Source organism: Topomyia yanbarensis, unplaced genomic scaffold, assembly GCF_030247195.1.
Source record: "Topomyia yanbarensis strain Yona2022 unplaced genomic scaffold, ASM3024719v1 HiC_scaffold_218, whole genome shotgun sequence".
Taxonomy (NCBI): domain Eukaryota; kingdom Metazoa; phylum Arthropoda; class Insecta; order Diptera; family Culicidae; genus Topomyia; species Topomyia yanbarensis.
The window spans coordinates 10,065-31,924 of record NW_026683402.1 but is presented as its reverse complement, the minus strand read 5'-3'; the positions used below and the strand labels follow the sequence as shown (position 1 = coordinate 31,924).

The following is a 21,860-nucleotide window of genomic DNA, read 5'->3' as shown; positions in this document are numbered from 1 at the left end:
GACGATTGCATGTAAAAATAGTAAGCACATCGGTGTGACGCCGGCGCGCCTCCGATTTTTACCTGAAATCGGCAACGCGGCGCACACCTCTAGTCTGTATTATTATTTTTTAGGATTTTATCGCTTATGTAAAGCTTATTAACACCATAATGTGGTATTCAATCCCTAGTAACAATTCTGGTTTTATGGCATACTGCAAGTACTTTCTAAGTTTTAAAATCGGTTTCAAGAGAACTATAAAACATCAATTGTTACTAGGGATCGTTGGTATGGAACACCTGAATCACAGAGAACAGACATCAATGATCGAACAAATATGTTAATAAAATTTGTGTAAACTTTTGAATGAATATACGTTAAAACACTAGCACCGCCACACTAACTTATCCCAACTATTCGTCAAATCCATACCGAAACCGGTAAGTCGCTTCCGTTCCAGGTTGATTTTTGCACAAGTTGCACAATGCACAATGTGAAACAAAAGTTTCTGCAGGGATGGTTTGGCAATATTGCTATGCTTTAAGGAAAATATAAGAAGTCATTTTTCAAAATAAAAATAACTGCCGAGGGAATAAAAATGACCAAATTGATGAAAAATTGTGCAGTTAGAAATATAAGAAAATTGCATCATTAAACCATTCTAAAACCCCCATTAATGTAGTGGAATCAAGCTACAAAATAATGCAGATCGACGTAAAATCGACATGAAACAATCTTTATTTGTAAACTTGGAAGCGTTGGTCCGAAACAAACGCTACAGCGCCCAGATACAAAACCCAAAAAACACTAGCACCGTCACACTAACTTATCCCAACTATTCGTCAAATCCATACCGAAACCGGTTCGAAATACTGAATGGATTCAGTGCGGGATCTGGCTCAAAGAAATCAATCGGTTGATACATTTAAGCTGGAATCTATACTGAATCCACTCAGAAGTTCGAACTGGTTCCGGAATGGTTTAACTGGATAGAGGTATAATCGCTGTCAGTTCAGTCAGCCACTAAAAAATATGACGACAGTAGCGCACCTGAGGGAGATATCCCAACTACCTTAACGTTAGGGATTTTTACACAAGTTGAATGCTGAAGATGGACGTCTGTGCTCTGTGCCTGAATTTAGTATTCTGGAGTTATTTTCTTCTGCTCGGGTAGAGTGGGACACCAGCTGTTTGGAAAAACACGCATTGGATCCTATCAAACCAGAATAAATCTGTTTTGGTTCCATTTGTGGTTAAAACAACTACGCAAAATTTGGAGTCGCTTAGTTTTGACTCGGCGTAGCGCATTGCTTTGGAATTTGTATAGAAAACCCTATTTTTTACTATTTCACCCGAATAAAAATGTACAGTAACAAAATCATAATTTTTACTGCGACAGTCTAACAACTTTTGCCGAAGGAAGTATGGTGCCCAAATGTTCCTGAAAAATGATATAGCTCTTCAAAGTTCGATGGCTCGAATTGCATGCAAAATCTCAGGGTTCTTTAAAACAAACACTGCCAGTGGTATGTAGATTTTATATGGGATTTTCGATCGATTGACATCGGTGTAATGGAGTGCACTGGTTTTGCACCATTTTTGCTTTTTCTAGCAGAAATGTAGAAAACAAGGTATGTTCCATTGACATTTCTGCTAGAAATTGCAAAACAAGTGCACCAAATCGGTTCACATCAATCGAATATCCCAATAGTGAAATAACACCGTAGTTTTTTTTATCGAATTTGTATGTCCAGAAGAATCATTCAAATGCATTTGCCCAGTTTCATAGATGTAGATAGACGACGAAGGGATTGGAGGGGAGGAAAGTTATACCACAGAGAACAGACGTCCATCTTCAGCATTCAACTTGTGTAAAATCTCTAACGGTTTCGAAGGTAGTTGCGATATCCAAACCAGGTGCGCTACTGTCGTCATGTTTTTTGTGGCTGAGTTCGACAGAATTGACAGCGGTTATTCCTCTACCCAGTCAAACTAGTCCGGAACCGATTCGGACTTCCAGCATGAATTCCAGCTTAAATGCATCAACCGATAGAGTCGGAATCGGTTGTTTTCTTTGAGCAAGATTCCATACGAATCGGTTCCGGAATGGATTTGACGGATAGTTGGGATAGGTTGGTGTGGCGGCGCTAGTGTTTCTCGTATATTAATTCAAATATTCACACATGTTTTTTAAATATTTTTGTTCGATCATCGATGTCTGTTCTCTGTGGTTATACACATAAGCAGAAGTAAAGTTGCGTATGAAGTATTAGGGATGTGGCATATTTAGGTGAATTATTCAAAATCGTTTGATACTATGATTGCTGTTTTAATATAGGGGGAGGGTGGGGTGTAAAGGGTTTCAGCGTAAAAATAAACATTTCTTTGCGATTTTTTTTGGAAATTTGGGTGAAGCGAATTGATCAAATCTTTTGTAGATTATAATTTGTCATTTCAATAACATTCTGTATTTTTTCTATGTAAAAACTTCGACAAGCGACTCCGTGACGAAGCTATTTGTAGAACGTCTCTGGAAAAACACGATTTGCGGTGTTAACTGCCATTCAAAAACTACATAACCGATTTATTTCAAACTTTGCATACGCATTCTTACTCATTTGAAATAAAAGTTACAATTTTTCACAAAAAATTCCGTCATTTTTTGAGAAAAAAAAACCCTTAATGGAAAAAATGATTATTTTGCCTCACACTAGTACACACTAAAGTCGAAAGTCAAACATTAAAGGGGCACAAAACTAGATCTCCAACAAAAGCGCCAAAACACCCTACTACTTACCTTCAAATATGATAATAAAGAGATTCATCATTGTTCCTATGTAAAATAGGAATAATGATGAATCTCCTTATTATCATATTTGAAGGTAAGTCGCTTCCGTTCCAGGTTGATTTTTGCACAAGTTGCACAATGCACAATGTGAAACAAAAGTTTCTGCAGGGATGGTTTGGCAATATTGCTATGCTTTAAGCAAAATATAAGAAGTCATTTTTCAAAATAAAAATAACTGCCGAGAGAATAAAAATGACCAAATTGATGAAAAATTGTGCAGTTAGAAAGATAAGAAAATTGCATCATTAAACCATTCTAAAACCCCCATTAATGTCGTGGAATCTAGCTACAAAATAATGCAGATCGACGTAAAATCGACATGAAACAATATTTGTAAACTTGGAAGCGCTGGTCGGAAACATATCGCTACAGCGCCCAGATACAAAACCCACTAGCATGTCATTCTGAGACATTTTTGTTACTTTTTGGATTAACACCCTTACACATTTAATTAGCATGGGACTGGAAGGTGTAAAATATTTTTCAATATAAGAGCCAGAGTACTCAAGGAAGAGTAAAGAGTTGAAGGAAGAAAGCTTTAGAAAAGCGTGGAATAGGGTCATATGAGCAAGCTTAGAGTTTTCCGAAGACTTAACCCTTTGTCTTCTGCCGCAGGACAGAATGCCAATGCGAATCATCTGAGTCTGCGGCATTACTAAGTGACTTAACACTTGTCAGGACTTGCTGTCGAAATCGCTTCCCAGGTAACCAATAAGCATGCTAAATGCATCTTAACGGTTACTTGATAAGCACTTAAATCATATTAAGTGCTATTTAAAAGTCGCTTTTGGCAAAATATACGGCTAAATTACTGCTGTGCCATGAAAATGCTTTTTTACTGCTGTTGTGCATTCAGAATGCTGCTTAGTGGCAAGAAGTTTTTAAACAGTTTTTCGAATGCTGATTAACAACAGTTATGCACAATGAATGCTGGCATACGGCAAGAAGCATCCGAAATGCAAATTTTACGCTACTTTACTGCATACACTAATGCTTGTTGGTTACCTGGGTTGTAATGTATTGTAGTAAAACGAAAGTATATAGTTTTGCACTATTTTTGTTTGAAAATGGGAAATCTAGCTTGAAAAAGCCTAACTAATACCCATGAAGAAGATAAGAAAAGAATTAAATAAAACCAGAAATCAGTCATATTTGTTAAGAAGATTATTACTTTATTAATTAATTTATTTTACACGGTGTAAGATGTATATTATACTTCCTGATGGTTTCTTAATTGTTTTCATATGCGTAAGAATATTAGTTCGGTAATCAAAATCTTTGCAACCGCAGTTCTAATAATACTAGTCTTGTGTTTCCCCAATCATTCCACATGGGTTATGGTATCGTCTGCCTTCGTGTACACAGTAGACTATCTCTGCATCCCTTGATTCAACGTCAGCTAGGGCGTACTGTGTAGTACTCTTGCTAGCATTTACTGCAACTAAAATTGATTTACTTATGTACGAGGTTTGGAGTTTCTAATTAAACTATTTTGATTTCTAGATAGAACTCTGCAACTAATTTTACTATATTCGTTTGTATGGTTTCTTCACTAAAATTGAAGATGCCTTTGAAAACATATCTGGGGTGGCGATTTACTTAGAAATATTTATCACGTCATTGCTGGTTTCCTTTCGGCAAACTTAACTATCCATTATTCTATTGTTTAGATTCGCAAAGTGTACTTCCAAACGAAACCACTCTATGGACTACCAAGCAAGATTGAAGAGCCAAATGTTTCGCTTAGATACGGAAACGCTTGATATGAAATTAATATCTTTGGTCCGGAAAACTATATAGAATTATTGCATTTTTACTGTATTGAATAAATAATCTTAAACATAAATGCTGTAAATATATATGGAAAAATATATTATATATAACAATGTTAAAAGATTAATACCAACAATTATGTCCTCTCATCTTTCGTACATTTCAAGACGAACCTATCAATATTATCCCCAACATTAATAATGCTCATACGACTATTTTTTATGATTTATTTGTAAGTTTGCCTTCCGCTTGCCACTCAGCATAGATGTGTATGTGTTTTTTTTATAATCGTAGGGTATAATTTTAGTTTCAATGTAATCAAGTCTTTTCTCATTCGCTATAAAGGTGTGTAAAATGTTTGCTAGTTCTTTTTCCACATGTCGTATATTGTTTAAAGTTTTCTTTAAGTTATATTATATAAAAACGCTACATGTGGTGCACAATGTTCGACTTGGTGAGAATGATTTTTGCTTTACTTCTACAATCATATCCTTTTATGACAATGTGGTCTAGTAGTTTTTATTATAATCGTGGGCAGAAATACAGGGATTGTGGGCATTTTCTTTTACGTCATTTATTTTTAGCGAAAACGTCAATTTTCAGCGCTGTCGGCTTGCTCGGTATTTGTTGTATAGTATAGCATAAGGGCTTGCCATTTTCTGCATGTTTGATAAGATGGATATAATTTCTTAAACTCTGCCTTACTTAATAGACTAACTTGTTTTTTTTTGTGAAACTTCTGATTCTGAGGTAATTTTTTAAGATGTACATCGTTTTTCACTTTTGTGTTGTTTTGCTTAGTTTTAAATATACCGATTGTATCACTTGATACATTTGAACGATTGATTATGATCCAAGATGCAGAAAAAAAATACTCTACTAACATTACAATAACGATTTTCTAAAATCGAAAGCGGTCTCAAGAGCTTTTAGCCAACGTTAGGTTTAACTTAGAACGAAACTCTATCCGTGAGGTAATTTTTGACTAAATTTACTATTAAATAAATAATGTATTCGAAATGATATGGGAATTCAGAGCTGGTCTGCTTGAACCTTTTCGAGTCCATCATAATCTTCGAATAGTTAGTACTGACTGTTTGGCATATCCAAATGTTGATGCTCGTTACAAACTAATAGTATAAAATTTATATTCTACTTGAGACATGTGATAAAAGTATAGATAGTGGATAGCTTCTTACAGAAGTCGATATCATTCGCACTTAGATCAGAGTAAAACATTTGAAACCATTCGATCCTGATGGCGAACAGTGTTGCGATCTCGGACTTCAGTTGTACATTTGTAATCTGTTGGTTGAAAATTTTGCTATATTTTATTACTTCCGTGAGGTACTGCTCTATTTGTATCATTTTGTGTTGGAATCGTTGACTGTGTGTACTTTCAAGTTACCGTTTTGTTTTGTGTTGTTCAATTGGACTATATTTGTAGCTCTTTTGTTTTGTTCTTTTGTTTATTTGGCTTCTATATTCTTTTGCTATATATGTATATATGAAGATTAAATTTTGCTAAATTTGTCATTAGATAGAACTGATAATTTCTGGAGAGGATAAAAATCCACAAATCCGAACTAATATTAACATAAGTGCACATTTCAATACAATATGAGAACGAAACGTTTTCTATCGATCTATTATTTTCTAATGATTTGAGTACCGGAAACGCTTGAGGTGATGAGTTGAATGGTAGATTTTGGATTGTACAACACAAAGAGAATAGTTATCAATCCAGAAATGTTTTATTTTAAAGTGCTATTGTGTTCTACGTAAGTTTTAAGTATTTACAAATTTCTCACTTTCGAACCATGTTGGAAACCACTGCATCTTATTTTCGCTGATGTGATGTCTAAAATGGAATTTTGGACCACACGAAATTATTTATTTATGCTATCCTTGTAATTTTCTTATTGCAATGAGTTTGATTATTTATTCGAGCTTCAATTTTGTAGAATAATATTTTTAATTTAACTACGAAATTTCGACGATTGATTTTTAGATAATTTTAATGGTGTGGAGTTAAATTTTTCTTACATTTCGAAACCGGATGATGCGTTTGATCGAATAGAAATTGAAAATCAAGAAATAAACGTCTTTGTTCTATCCTAAAATTTTGATACCGATGATTAATCATACATATCACAATCATTTACCTTGATTTTTTCGTTTAGCTTTGCCAATTTGCTCATTTTTTGCTTAGCACAGCCTATCGGTCCATGGGTTGTGTCTAGTCTTCGGACTGATCCATTTTTCTTAAATACCTTTGTCTATATTTTTTTTAAATTCAGTCTTATGCCAATCGTCATACATTGCCAATTTCAGTATTCTCATTCACAGAAAAGAATAATTCATAAATAGCCAATTTTCCCTGCATCGTAATAAAGCTACAACAGAATATACCCAACCAACTTTAGTTGCTCAAAAAGTTAACTCCAGCACCTGGGAAATGTTTTACTAGGGTTCATTCAATACATAGATATAGTGATATATTTGCTTTTCACGTGTATAGTTCAGAATGGATACTTTTTGTTTTGCATAAACACTTACGATGCTTGCTTGCCAATTGTTTACTCTACCTAATTATATTTTCAGCTGCGAGTTCACCTACTCGAATTGATACTTAAAAGAGCTTGTGAGGATTAGTTATACTATTTGCTTTTTACTGTCACTAACTTTTCGAAAATGGTACGGATAGACTATAAAAGTGACAAATTTCTACAAGATTCAGCGTTTCGGTTTTATTACTCAAGTCTTACAAATTTCTTTATCGCCAATCTGGGCGTGTGAACTTTCTACATAATAATAGCAGAGTCTAAATTCGAAGGATTGCTGCTAAGCATCTGGCGGTAATACAAAATTATTGAAAATGTTTTTTTGCCGATTAGAACCACCCGTTCTTTTCTAATACACTTACGAGATGTCTGCTTTCGAAGGCATTATCGTTCCTAGTCTCTGACTTTCGGTAGTCATCATGATTAGTACGAATAATTGCATACCTCTAGGATGTTGTGAATACTTTCGTTAGCACTATATTGCTCGTTTCGTCTGTAGATAGACCTTCGTGCAATTTTTGTAGCAGCAAAATAAATATCCTCACATTAAACTGCACAGGAGACATCAATTAAACAAACCGAGCATCTTATGCGCAATCCTAGCGACTGCGTTCAACGTTGTTTTTGTCAGTCACCGCAACAACCACTATATGGCAGATGCGGTGTAAGCTTATTTTCGTGTGAAAAAACTATTTTGCTGTGAGTCTATTTAGGAGTAAAATTCGCAATACACTACGCACAGAAATTGCCCGTACAGGGAATGGCTTTAGAAAAACGCATAAGTTTTTCGAATATTAATTTAAAGTTAGTTGTTCTTTTCTCGTCCATTTACAAACCACACACTATAAATTTAATAAATTTCAATTGACTATGTTCCGGGAGGAAAATAATATTAATATAAAACAGACACCAAAAATTGTACATACAAATTGAGTTCAAAGCCAAACACTGAAATCAGTATCGTGTATGACCTCCCTTCGCAACAAGCACACATTACGTTTTGTTCTTCATTTCAATTATAGAGGTTTTAATCTTAAGTGATCGAACTATTACCATGTGCTGGTGTAATCTCCAAAGTTTGTGTTTTGACAAACTTTTCGAGTGTGTATTGAACTAATCATCGCGGTCAACTAATAACATTGGGGTTAAGGGGACAATTAAATTTGCAATTAGTCCTTATCTTTATTCGATTTCACCAAAATTCTGTTTAAATCTAGTAGATTTTTCGTGCGATGACTGTCATTTCTGCTAATAGGTATATTTTTAAGGTTAACGGTATAGGTAGAAGAGTATGAGTTTTTCAATACTCGAACCCGACCCGAACCTGAATACTACTTTTGGCCAGGCCCGAACGTAGATCGCGGAAGGAAAGGGAACGAATGGTTAGTCCGATACTTGCTTTTGCTAGAGGTCGTATATACTACTGCGTACTCCACAAGTATCACGGGAGGAGGAATTTTTGTTGGTAAGTATAGAAGTTGGATTCTACTTCTTCTTTACCGACGCTAGAGAGGTGACTGCACTATCTGGACTAGATATCGATCCATCAACTCATGGACCAGGGGACCAACGGCTTTACTTCCCTTCCGAAGGAAGACGTGACCACAGATTTTTTCACCTTAGAAAAATCTCAACGACCTCGGCTGAAATTGAACCCAGGCCAACTGGAATGAGTGGCGGTCACGTTTACGTTGAGTACCACCGGCGCCGTTTTCCATCGTCATAGAGTTGGAGTTTCGAACAAAAACTGTTCAAGATTTGCAGCTCATGTAATTAGTGGGAACCAATCAGGAATGAGTTTCAGTCAGATGATTTAAAATCAGTTTTCCCGTGGGGACACGCCAATTCTGACCCGTCGGATATAAAAATAATAGTTGGCGAAGAAAAAGGTTTTCAAATTTTATTCTTGGTTGATGGTTTGATAACGCTGATAAGGAGTAATTTGTTTTCCAAAGAACATTTCTCTTGGTAGGAGATTTTTGTTCCAATTGGGTTTCCTTACTAGCACCACTGAGAACTGACATACAAGTAAAGTTTTCAACTTGTGTAAGAAATTAAACAGTCGCTTTGAAATGACAGCAGCAAGTAGCAACTTGCCACTAGTCGGCGCTTTGATAGGCCAGCAATCGCTATACGGGACTTGTATACAAACTGGGATACAATGGTGTCTCACGCATGCGAACCTGTATGCGATGGTGATTTTCAACGTATTTTCATTTAAATGTTTACACAGGTTTTTCGGGAAAGTTTGTTCTAGCTTCTCTGTGCTAGCACGGAGCTGTACAAACTGATTATTACAGTCGGTTCACGGAGCTGGCTGAATCCTATTAATCATTTTCTCTTCCGATGTTGAAATGTAGTCTTCGACCATCCACCAAGATTGACTAATAGAAACCTACTAAAATCACACTTCTTTTTGTTCAAGATTTGCGGATCGGTGCAAGAAATTAGCGGTAAACACTCACGAACTGGCTTCGGTTGGGTGTTTTAAAATCCGGTTTTTCGTTGTGTATGCTGTTTTCTAACAGGCAGAAATGAAAATAATTTGATATCAGATAACGATACAAACTGATTCATGTCGTGTACAGCTTACAAATATTTCCTTCTCGACAAAAACTTGCACTGTTTCTAAATATTTGATAGCTGAAGTTGCCGAGTTGTTTTTCAAACGTCAATATTGCCACTGCACTGCCCATTAAAGCATAAGCAAGCCGAGAAAAACGCTGTTCAAGATTTACATTTTCATTGAGTCTTATGGATGGGGCAACCATGTTTTGGTGTTTTTTTTTAATATTTTCTAAACAAAGCTGGTAATCTTATTTGTGCATTGAGATTCAGTGGTGATAGAGAATACAATCCAATGTATAGCTCCAGGTCAAATAGAAAAAAGCCAAAAAAAAAATCATCTATCGTCGTTTCATAGCGACTAATCATTTTTATGTCTTATGGCCAGCAAAACAATGGCCATTCTTGGCTGGTGTATTTTCATTAGTTAGAATGCACAAATTGTCTAAACCTGTATTGAATTTTGATAAGTTTTCATTTATTTGTGCGTCATATATACTAATTCTTTCATTTCATAACAATAACAGTCTAAAATTTAGACCGAGAAAAACATCTCTATATTGAATCTATTGATTTCACTCATCATTTTTGCGATTTGTACCAGCACATAAAAATTATCTGTCACACATAAATATCATGTGAAATCTATTGAAATTCATTCAGTACAGGTTTAGACAATTGGTGTATTCTAATTAATGAAAATACACTAGCCAAGAATGGTCGGTCAATATTTTGCTGGCTAAAAGACATAAAAAAGATTAGTCGCTATGAAACAACGATAGAGGAATTTTTTCTGCTCTTTTCTATTGGGTTCATTTGACAGGTATAAACCGAAACCAAAACAATGATGTTCCTACCACTGAGGCCAGCGACAATCCTATTCTAGTGTTCTGTATCTACTTCAAAAACTTCCAACAAAGCGGGTGGGGGTCTAAAATTGTCCAAACGATGTGAAATTTGGCATTTGAGTTCATGTTGACATTTGTCACAATAGAAAGGGGGGAGGTGACTTATATTGAGAACAAAAAAGGCAATTGCCTATCGATTGAGTCGTATTTCTACTAGCGTCCGATATTTCTCTTTTTAACTTGCCTTTATTACATGAACATTGGAAAGAGAAACAGCGAGACTGTCATATGTATGTGACATATGAATACGCTGTAGCCTGCTTGGAAGAAAATCTGGCAGCCGGCAGAAGTTCGCCAAGATTCCGGAAGCTGTACACATTTTAAAAATTTCACTGTAAAAATTCTTCTATATTTCAGCCATGACTATGACGCACAGATTTGTCACGCGGATTAATCCTTACTCCACGTGATTTGAAGTTAGTCATGTTTTTTTCGTCTTCGATGTCAAATTCAAAGATAAATTGGTTTAGTTTTTTTTTAGTTTGGTAAACAGCGAGCAATTTACATTTACATGTTTATATTGCCAATTGTATTTAATGTTTGAAAACAGAGAAAACTGTAAGGACAAATGGAACGGGGACAATACTGCTCTTGCCTGGCCTGGCAATAATCCGATAGAAAAAATTAATACAAAATCGTTAAGGTTAGAACTCAAAACATCGAAAAAAATTGAATATTCTAAAAGTACATACTTTTGAAAATATCTGTGCGAAATTTCATCCAGATCGGAGCACTAGATTTCAAATTACAGTCGTTTGCAACGCACTGGTCTCTCCCACGAATGAAGTTAACACAAAAGTTTAAAGGGGTCCTCTTATATAGATGTGGCCAAAAGTTTCTAATGTTTAATAATTTTTTTGAAGCAGTAAGATGACTTAGACATGTACGCTATTCTGCAAAATGTTTATTAAGGTTTCATCTATAAAATAACAATTTTCGAGAGTAAGATGTAAAAAATAGCGTCTGTCATTTAAATTCTTCAAAAAATATTATCAAACATTAGGTACTTTTTGCACAATTATATAACAGGACCCCCTTAAACTTAATTTTCTCGGAATTAATTTTTTGAAAAGTACCGTCGCGGTGAACGTGATGTCTCAAAAGCTATTCACCCGATCTTCAAAAAAAAAATTATGAATTGTTTGTATATACGTTCTCGTGTACTTAAACGGTTCGTTTTTATCAAAAAAATTTCCTTTATTTGCAATGAATTTTTGTTTAAAATTTTGAGCACTATAAAACTAAATTTTTTGGTCAACATGTTTTTATGGCAAGAAAAAAAATTAATTGGGAAACCGATGCGTATAAGTACACCACAAATCATTTTTCTTCAATAATCTGTTTAGTTTTTGGATTTCAGTTGAGCGGTTCGGCTTGAAGAGCGTTCACCGCAGACCTCTGTCAAAAAACATGATTCGGGGGATGGATTATAACCACAGACTAACAGACATAACACTCAAAAACAAAGCTTCGCCCGCTTTAACGGTCATTTTAAATATATTTGTAGTTGGGACTGTGGCCACATTTGAAATTATGGCGCCACTGACATATGAACAAGCATATGGGGGATAGACCACTAGTGAAAAATTGTTCGCAAACCTGAGGGGTAACCCACCAGTATATGAGTGTTTGGGACTGTGAATAAAAGGTGGAGCTAGTGTTCTAGGAAAATTGTCGGATCGATGTTTTTTGAGGGAATTCCCTCATAGTGTTATGTCTGTTAGTCTGTGTTATAACTCCGACAACCTTGAATATTTTGTTTTAATTCAACTTGATTTTCCTATCGCCGTTAGTGCTAGCAACGAACTGTCTTTCGCTTTTTCAAAAAAAAAATGTGCCTTCAAAAATTCACGAACTTAGCTCACTTCTTCGCCACAAGTTTGTATATAACCCCTTAATAAGGCGAAACTTTTTGCCCGAAATATTTGCTGCATTTCTACTGGCATACTTGCAACTTGTGCCAGTCCAGATAAAAGACTTCTGTTTACTCCGGAGTGACTTCTGTGTACTGGAATACACCTTATAATTACTAGAGGTCTCATGCCGCTGTTAACAGTGATAATTTATCATCTCGCTCTTACATATTCTAGGCCCATCAGTTTGACACACATTGCTCCGGGTACTCACATGTCAAAGTAATGGGATACAATATGCTAGAGCGAGACCCCATGTTTCAGTCCGTGAATACATGGAGACAGTAGCGCTTTGCTCCCTCTAGTAGTTATAATCACTTTTGTCCAGACCCCAGATTCTACTAAATTCAGTTCGGAGATAACAATTTCAGAAAGTTACCTTTCATTACAACACATTGTATTCTTTGGGTACGATGGGTTCTTTGGTTTAATTTTTTCCGATTCTCTCAAAAATTTCCCATAAAGTAATTTAGGTATATTGAAACAGTTACAAATATCGCGCTTGTTGCATTTCGAAACATCCACTTCGTGTCATTACGAAATGTTCCTTTCAGTATTACTCACACTAACGCCTACCGATATGCAAAATATTGACATTTTTTTCGCTTGAGCCTGAACGTATACAGTATAAATGTTTGACTTATCGTTTTTTCATTAACTCTTTTAGCCTAGAGGTATGCAATTGATGCTTCCATTTCAAACGATCAGTTTGTGTTTCGATACTACCATTTATCACATTGCCTTTACGCACCTAGTGCACGATTCTTGCTGCGATTGAACTGAAGAAAATCACATAAGCGAAACCAAGTAAGTCAAAAAAAAATTGTGGACTTTGAAAAAGTAAGGTTTATTTTCAAACCAAATGGACGGGGAAAGGATGTGGAACACAGCAAACAAAATAAAGAATGGGGACAACCGATTAATTGAAATTAAATTATATAATTTTTATTTTATTTTTTCTAGTTTATAATTTTATATATAAAATTTGCAACATTTAAAGTATAATTAATATACACATAACAAATGATTCTAGACGATTGTGTTTCTTTGCTTTTATCTTGCTTGCAACTCGCTCGTTTTTTCGATCTCATTGAAACTTCCTTTTTATCTTCTTTTGCTTGCTTGTTATATGTATATAGTTGTTCATTTCCTAATATAAAGGTTTACGTCTATCTTTACTGTAAAACAAACTATAGAAATGATCTCTGTTCTTTTTTTCCATCTAGGTTTATTCCACTTTTATTTTGCTTGTTTCTATTTCTTCTAGCATTTGTTTAGATTTCTGAATGAGGTGTGGTTTGATTTTTCAAAATCGGATTGATTGCGAGCTCACTGATTAGAAGAGCCTCGATAAATATGTTCGATTTTCTAAAAACCCAGCACTAAATACTCCGGTTTGCATTTGGGTGGAATTGTTTTCCTTACTTGTTTGTTTGTTTGTGTCTTGTCCTGATATTGGTTATTCTCTTCTAGTGTTGGTTCATTGCACATACTTGTTCGTTAAACAGAATCTATCACCGTGTCCGTTTCGATTGCAAATACTACTGTAAGCTGCAACAGATTCGACTGATTCGGGAAAGCAAAATTATAGAACAATGCAGCATTAAAATCCAAAGAGGGAACAGGCAGTTGAACGCATGTGTTTTTTTTTGCGAAGAGTATTACGAAAGCTAACACGTTTTTTTGCTTGGGAAGTGCATACAAACTGGTTCGACGATGGTTTAGAGCATTAAAGTGGCGTGTGGCGTACTAGATTCAAATTGATGCAATTGAATTTATTTCGCATTTTTTTTCTTTTGGTAATCATTTTACTAAAACGAGTAGGGTAGTAAATTTTTGCTAGACTATTACGCACAAATTTCAAACTATTTTTCTCACTCTTCAAATGACTGTTGGCAGTGTCGAATGTGGTTAATAAGCATCATGTTTTAGTTTCGCATTTATTTTTGGGCTCAGTTCTATCGAATCTAGCACGATCAAACAGTCGGAACCAGCATTTTATCCACTTCCCCAAATTGTCTTCCATCACAAAATAACACGTAAAAATAAATTTAAAAATGAAAATGATAATAAAAACTCAAATTTCAAGCTTATTTACACGTGAGGAAACCAAAATAATTTCTTTAAAAAATATATTTCGTCTGTGAGTCGATACAAATAAATTAATGAGATCAAGATTCTAAAGAAACTTCATTTATTCTCTTTTAAAATTCTTGTCAGCTGGCGTCTTGCTTCGGTGTGTTTGTGTGCTGTTGCCTTCCGCTTCCGTATTCACAAAGTCTGCTTCTTTCCTAGCTCTTTTTGATTCTCAGTTTATCACTTTCGTTGAAACATTCTTAAAAACAAAGGGACTTAAAAACAGTTGGTTCACCAACTGACGGGTGCGGCAGTGAGCTGTAGTAAATAGTAGAAAACAGTAACATGTTTTGCAAAGTAAGAATTAATGATAAAAACGGAACTTACGCTGGTTACCGGAAAATTAAAAAAAAAAAACAGTTTGAAAAGAAGTTAAAACTCTAAACACAAAATACTTTCACTTAATAGCATTATTTTTACACTTGATTACAGCTTATTGAGTTAGCGGATACAGAACTTAAAATTAACCGAGTCTACAATTAGCTTAAATTAGCACAGAAATTTACATAAAAAATGTACATCCCCAGCAGTTTTGCTTTCGCCAACGAAAAACAAGCCCCGAAAGGTTGGATTACGTTCTAAATAAAATTATGACAAAAAAATCAAATTATATCTATAGCGCATTAGCAGTAAATTACAAGAACAATCACCCACTGCTGCTGAAGCACCAGAGCCGAAACTGTCGTCAGGTTCTAGTACTGCAGCGCGAGGTTGAGGGTTTTTTATATGTTTGTTTTGATTTGTACTTCTCTTGTTATCCTTTAACCATTCCAGTTTTTCATCTAACGGGTATCATTCAGGGTTTTTCTTCTATTCTTGGTTAGTTAGCCAATTATTCTGTATATATTGTCGTACTCGATCAGATAGTTTTTAAATGAAAGGTATAAAAAACACAATTACTAAACACAGCAAAACATAAAAGCGAAAAGGTAGCCGTTTGTTATTTTTTATTGTCTTTTCCATTTTTTGTATCTGTGTATTGTTAATTAACCTAGAATTTCTTCTCAAATTGTCAAAAAAGAGGATCGTTCTCTCTTCGTCTCCGGTTGGGGGTTTTAACTTAAATAAATTATAATTTACAGTAGAATAACTTTACAACTTACCACCTAGTATGATACATGGAAAGCTTAAACTCAAAGAAGGGGTCCATTTAAAATAAATATCATAAAACAAAACAGAAGATCATTAGCACGTGTATGTACACTAAAACAGGGAAGGAGTAGATATTTCGTTTATACAAGGTAGACCGCGATGGGAGCACCGCCGCCATCTTGTGGTGAGCGCCAGTGGGCAACCGGAAACCGGACTAGTGCGTGTGTGTGAGTGTGTGCCGGTGTGTGTGTGTGATTGTGTGAATATGAAAGTGTGCCTCGGATTTGGTTAGGAACGTCGGTCTGGACGTCGCCCGTAACCCTATGTACCGGAACAGTCGATTTCGATGATATCTTTCGGTACATCGACAAACTGATACACCAGCCGCTGGCCATCGACTTTGGCCAGAATTCCTCGCTGGTAGTAATACCGCAAAGCTCGGCCCATCGTTTCGTAGTTCATGTCCGGTTTGTTTTTGTGCATTCCCCACAGCTTGGAGACAGCTTTGGAGTCGACCAGTTTGAATACACCCTTGTCCCGGTTGGTCCACTTGATGAACCGTGGGCAATATTCGCGGTCCTGGAGCAGCTTCAGCAGGAACTCCCACAGGTAGGTGGTGGAACCTTCGCGAGACTTACGTTTCACTCCCATCTCGAGTTTGGGCTTCTTGGGTTTCTTCAGCTTCCGCGGAGGGAATCCCAGCTCCAGCATGTAGGTTAAATCATCCGGACAACTGGACGACACGTTCTGGGGGTGATGATGAAGTCCGTTTACTAATCCGCCACCCATGACTCCGGGTGGACCTCCGGCACCATTCCCCACGTGGGCACCCGGATGTTGGCCACCCAGATGAGGATGGTGTTGATGCAGATGATGCTGGCTCATGACGCTCAAACCGTTGCCACCGTTCGCCAGCGATCCACCGGATTGATTCCGGGGCTGTGACGGTGTTTGGAAGTGGGAGGAAGTGTAACCTGCCGCCGCTGCTGCGTTCATCGAGTGCAGGTAATGATAGTTGTCGGTAACTGTGGATGAGGTAAGAGAATAAAATGTGGTTAGTTCGGGTTTCTTGGCTGAGAGGCAAGCAAAAAAAAATATGCATAATCGTTATCAGTGGCACATTCGGGAAGAGCAGCAGACGAGCAACAGGAAAAATCCTTGACGGTGACATTGAACTTGCCTGCAGGCGAACGCGCACGCTGTGGTTTTCCCTCTTTCCATGTGCGGCAGTTGGGATCCGTTCCGTTCGTCGTCTGTGCACAATGTATTGACTGGCTGCTATGCGATGACGGGAACGTCAACAATGTAATCTGCATAACGCTCGACTCAATTCATTCCAGAGCTATTTTTTGCGCTCCCCTTGGGTGCTATTAATACCCCCGCGTGCAGTCCCGCTGCTGTTATCAGTGGTGAGAGTATAAACGCAGACACAGAGACTACCCCTGTCGTAGAGGTTGGAGGGGGGCAGAGGTGTACATATTGTGTAACCTGGTACTACCCGCTGTTGATAACGGGAAGCTGAAGCTGGCTGTTATCGAAGCGAGAAGGGGGCTTAACTTGCATATTCAGTGCATTGCGGCCATTTCGTATCGTGGATCGAACGAACGGTTGGCTGTTTGTTGACTGATGGCTAAGCTCGCGTGAAAAGTCAGAATCAATCGCAGCAATCGTTGAACTATACAATAATGGCAGGACAACGGCCATCGGTGTGCACTGCGGGAATGCAAATTTCTGATACCGTTCCCCGCAACCAACTGTCCTGTCAGTCTAGTCGATTTAAACTGAAATTAATAGGTAAAGTTTGTTGAGGCTTCCGCGGCCGTCAACTCTCAGCCAGTGCGAATAATGTGAGTGATTCAACAGTTGCTGCGAAACAATTGAACCGTTTATCAACATGCATTATTTAAGAGCTGATAGGGGCTATTTTCGGATGTTTGCGCGAAACAACGAAACAAAAACAAGCGATTAAATGTTACGTGTAAGGTAGGTTGTTGTTTGGGAACTCTAGCCAGCCACAACAGCAAATCCGTTATTGGGTGATGTATTGTTAAAACATTGTCGGACTACCGTACAGCACAAGGAATTGAAAGAGGGCCGACGAGCTTCGCGTAAATATTGGAAATCTGCTGTCAATTCCCAGCAGATTGTTTTATTAGGTTAAATCTATTAATTGTCGAATTCTTTGCATTTTTTACCTTTTGAATTTCCCTAACACGAATCGTTTGTTGAAATATATTTTAATTTTTAAAAAAAAATAACGCATTTGCTCACAAAAATGGAGGTATTGGTACCAAATTTTTGGCATTCCATCGATTGAAGTCCGAATAATTAACGAAATAGTGCAGCACCTCCCATAATAGGACCAAAACAGGTTCACTGCTCTATGTCTGTTCGCTGAACAAATGTGGAGATGGAAATGAACACTAATTTTACGGGAATAAATATTTAGTATAAATAATATTTAGACGATTTTGGCCGCCATCATGGCCCAAATGATTTTCACCAAAGAGAATAGGGAAAGAGACGAAGAGTGAAAATCAGTCAAAACGGCAACACTTCCTTTATGATGATTTCAACACTAGAATTTTGGCAACCGCTTCCACAGGCAGCACTTTAAATGACTCCTATTATATTTTGAAAAGAAACCGTATGCCGATCGTTGGATTTGTTTATCAAATGATGTGCATTTTGAAACAAAGACATGAAATAATTCTAAAGCTTGTTTTTACTAATACATATACTCTAGAATGCACCTTAAAATCATGATTGAACTAAATTCTGACGAAAATTCAAATTTCTTTTTTTGATTGATGTACAATACTTATCTCCTCCAACTCAGGCATGAGTAATGTTTATTTACATTGCACGATTGGTCTGCTCAATAAGGTATTTTCGGCTTCACACTATTCGCCTCTTTCCCTATTCTCTTTGATTTTCACTAGTAAACATTAGTTATCACCCTTATTGTTTACGACGAATGCGAGATTCAAACGTTTGTATTCTCGTTTACGACAGCAACATCAAATGGGCCAACTATTCGTTCGAAGCACTTTCGAACGAATCTCGCATTCATCGAAAAACAAGAATAAGGGTGTATGACTCGTACACCACAGAACCCTAGAACGTTGCACTGGGGTACAAATGTACCCCACGCCATCTTTGGAGCCGTGTGAAAACAAGAATTTGGTATTTGCTGACCTGGGACCCTAACCATCATTCAATTTAGAGTGCGTAGTAAGAGTAGGAAAAGGTAAAGGGCGAACACGAAATTGTTGCGACACTGAAAATGTCATGCCAATTTTCTTATAATGTTTAAAATCAAACCAAAATTTTAGGGTAGTTTTATACATATATTTACTTCAAAAATCAAAAGAAAAGTTAATCGATGGAGCCTTGAGTGTAAAATTGAACGCATTTTCGCTTGATGCCCACCATCAATGTCTTTACAGTGTCATCCGGTACCAGTTTCTCAGTTTTTTTTCATTTTCTTAACATGTCCTTCTCGTCTTTGACTGTCTTCTTGCTCTTCCGAAGTTCCCGCTTCATCATTGCCCAGTACTGCTCCACCGGGCGCAGCTCCGGACAGTTTGGCGGATTCATGTCCTTTGGAACAAATTGGACAGATTTGGCCTCATACCACTCCAGGACACTTTTAGAATAGTGGCATGATGCCAAATCTGGCCAAAAATAGCGGAGCTTCGTCGTACTGCTGCAAGAACGGCAAAAGGCACTTCTCGAGGCACTCAGATTTGTAGATCTCGCCATTTACTGTGCCCTTTGTCACGAAAGGCTCAATCCGCAAGAGCAGATGGCCTGCCAAATGAGATAGTTGGAGGGGAACTTCGACATTTTTTTCTTAAATTTGTCGTCCACATAGAACTTGCTCTTGCCGGTGAAAAACTCCAACCCCGGAATTTGCTTAAAATCGGCTTTTATATACGTTTCGTCGTCCATCACACAGCAGCCATATTTTGTCAGCATCTTCTCGTAGAGCTTCCGTGCCCGAGTTTTAGCCGTCGATCGTTTCCACTCATCGCGGTTTGGGAAGTTCTGTACCTTGTATGTATGTAGTTCAGCTCTCTTCTTTGCATTCTGGACGTAGCTCTGCGACATGCTGATCTTTTTAGCCAAATCACGGCTTGAGACGTTGGGATTTGCTTTAATCATCCGCTTCACCTTTCCCTCCGTCTTTTGTTCTCCGGCCACGGTTTTCTTCCAGCTCCAACTACCGATGCGACAGGTCAGGAAAATTCAAGTTTTTGGAAAGAATTTCTTTCGACTCGCGTTGGTTCACCTCCATTTTCGTTGAATCGAAAAACACGACTTCGAGTTTGACAGCATGTAAACAATACACATCAATGAGAAAGTGTACAAAATTTGGTTGATTTTTACCCAATGGTAAAAAAGTTATGGCCTGTTGAATGTGTCGCAATAATTTCGTGTTCGCCCTTTAGTAAATCCAGTTTGCTTTTGGCATTCGCGGTAGAGTCCAAGTTGGCGTGGGGTACATTTTCACCCGTTGCCGTTAGCGTTTCGTCAGGCTCCGTGCTGTCAGTGGAAATGCGACTCGTGACAATACCAGTTTAAATACCAGTTGTTTTACTACGTAAGTAACCATTAGTACAATTCAATCGTTTTTAATCATTTATTAAATTAAATTGATTGAATTTTGAAGCAGGAAAAAAAAATTGTTCTCGTTTACTCTGATTTCAAGTTTTTTATTTTCTATTTTTCAGAGTTTTTCAAAATACTGACTTGCAAGTATAATTTGCGCACAGCAACTGCTGTAATAGTAGCGTAACGTGTTACCAGCGTATTACTGGTTAGAAATATAGTTTTCATTTGAATTTCCGCCCCATTTCGTGGTATTTTCCAAAACCCGATTTTTCAACTTTCACTCTTCCAAATAATTGTACTTTTTCAAGAACATCGAGATTTAATTTCATGCCGTTTCTAGACCATTCCTTCAGGTATTAGCATCATTTTTTTTTTAATCAGTTGAAAATTCGCAAAAGGATAGCAGTTTTTGTGGAAAAGGCCAAAAAACGCGATTTTTGCACTTTTTATTGCTTATGTGTCATTAATTCAATAAATTTCCTATTTTATCCTATTAAGCTGTTTTTGCAATTGAAAAACAAAGAAAATGATATATTATACATTTCTTTTGTTTCATTTTACCTGCGAAATTGCGATCAAACGTGTGGGTACGTTTGTATCCCAGTTCTGAGATACAAAAAGTAAGTGTAACGTTCTAGGGTTACAAAAAATCCTGTTTAAATAAAAAGATAATGTTGACGTTATTTTTCTAGGAAGCGACTAGTTTTTATTTACTATTATATTACTATTATGCCCATTAGAGTGGCTTGACATATGCCATTTTTCAGCACAGTACTTTTTAAGGGGACCTTCTCCTGGATTCGGCAGAAAATCAAGCAACATTTGAGAATTTGTAGTGGAAAAATGAAGACTCTTTTATTCGTTATTTATCGGAAATCGAAAATTTTTTTTTCGAAAATTCAAATGCGCCTCTAAATGGCATTTTTCTCGAAACCAAGTTTTTTCTTCTAACGTCAACAATTGGCGATTCTACGTTGAAAACGCTCACAGATAGCGCTAGAAGTAAAGTGTTGCTGATTTCAATTGGGTGGTGGACACAAAATAAAATTGGCAACGCTAGCAAAATGTAAACACAAATGAACACTCCGGATGAACCTATCGTCAATTGACATTTCGACGAGTTTTGATTCGAGCCAATAATATGGGCCCGTTCTATTAGCGCATTTCCCCAAAATTCCACGCGGCCTTTCCCGATTGAAAGGAACGGCCGCGCTCCGTGAAACACCGCGCTTAGCCTTTCTGTCATAATATCGCGATTTTGCATAACGAAGGGCTGAATGATTACACATGTTGTACGAAAAAACAGCCCTCCGTTATGCAACGTTTTGAGCAAGTTGATTATACCAGGTGCAAGTGGTGCCAAATTTACCACGTTCAGTATAATTCAAAAGTTCGTTTTAAACTACAGAATTCATAAAATTGGTTAAATGAGTTAAACTACTATTCTGTTTTTTGAAAACTGTTT

General features: G+C 36.9%; 1 protein-coding gene across 1 annotated transcript; it reads right to left on the bottom strand.

Moving 5' to 3' along the window:
- Positions 1 to 13,469: 13,469 nt before the first annotated feature.
- LOC131694978 (ecdysone-induced protein 74EF-like) lies at positions 13,470 to 17,109 on the bottom strand. The gene is made up of 2 exons (XM_058983514.1): positions 16,959 to 17,109; positions 13,470 to 16,803 (listed from the first exon to the last, which is right to left on the bottom strand). Exons 1-2 carry the CDS (start codon positions 17,092 to 17,094, stop codon positions 16,100 to 16,102), a joined length of 840 nt encoding a protein of 279 aa, XP_058839497.1. The 5' UTR covers positions 17,095 to 17,109; the 3' UTR covers positions 13,470 to 16,099.
- Positions 17,110 to 21,860: the final 4,751 nt, after the last annotated feature.

Bases quoted from the DNA above. Each gene is read 5' to 3' on its own strand.
- LOC131694978 (XM_058983514.1), bottom strand. From the start codon at position 17,094: ATGCAGATTACATTGTTGACGTTCCCGTCATCGCATAGCAGCCAGTCA. The intron at 16,804-16,958 runs GCAAGTTCAATG...CCTCATCCACAG, and splicing joins GCGTGCGCGTTCGCCTGCAG to TTACCGACAACTATCATTAC.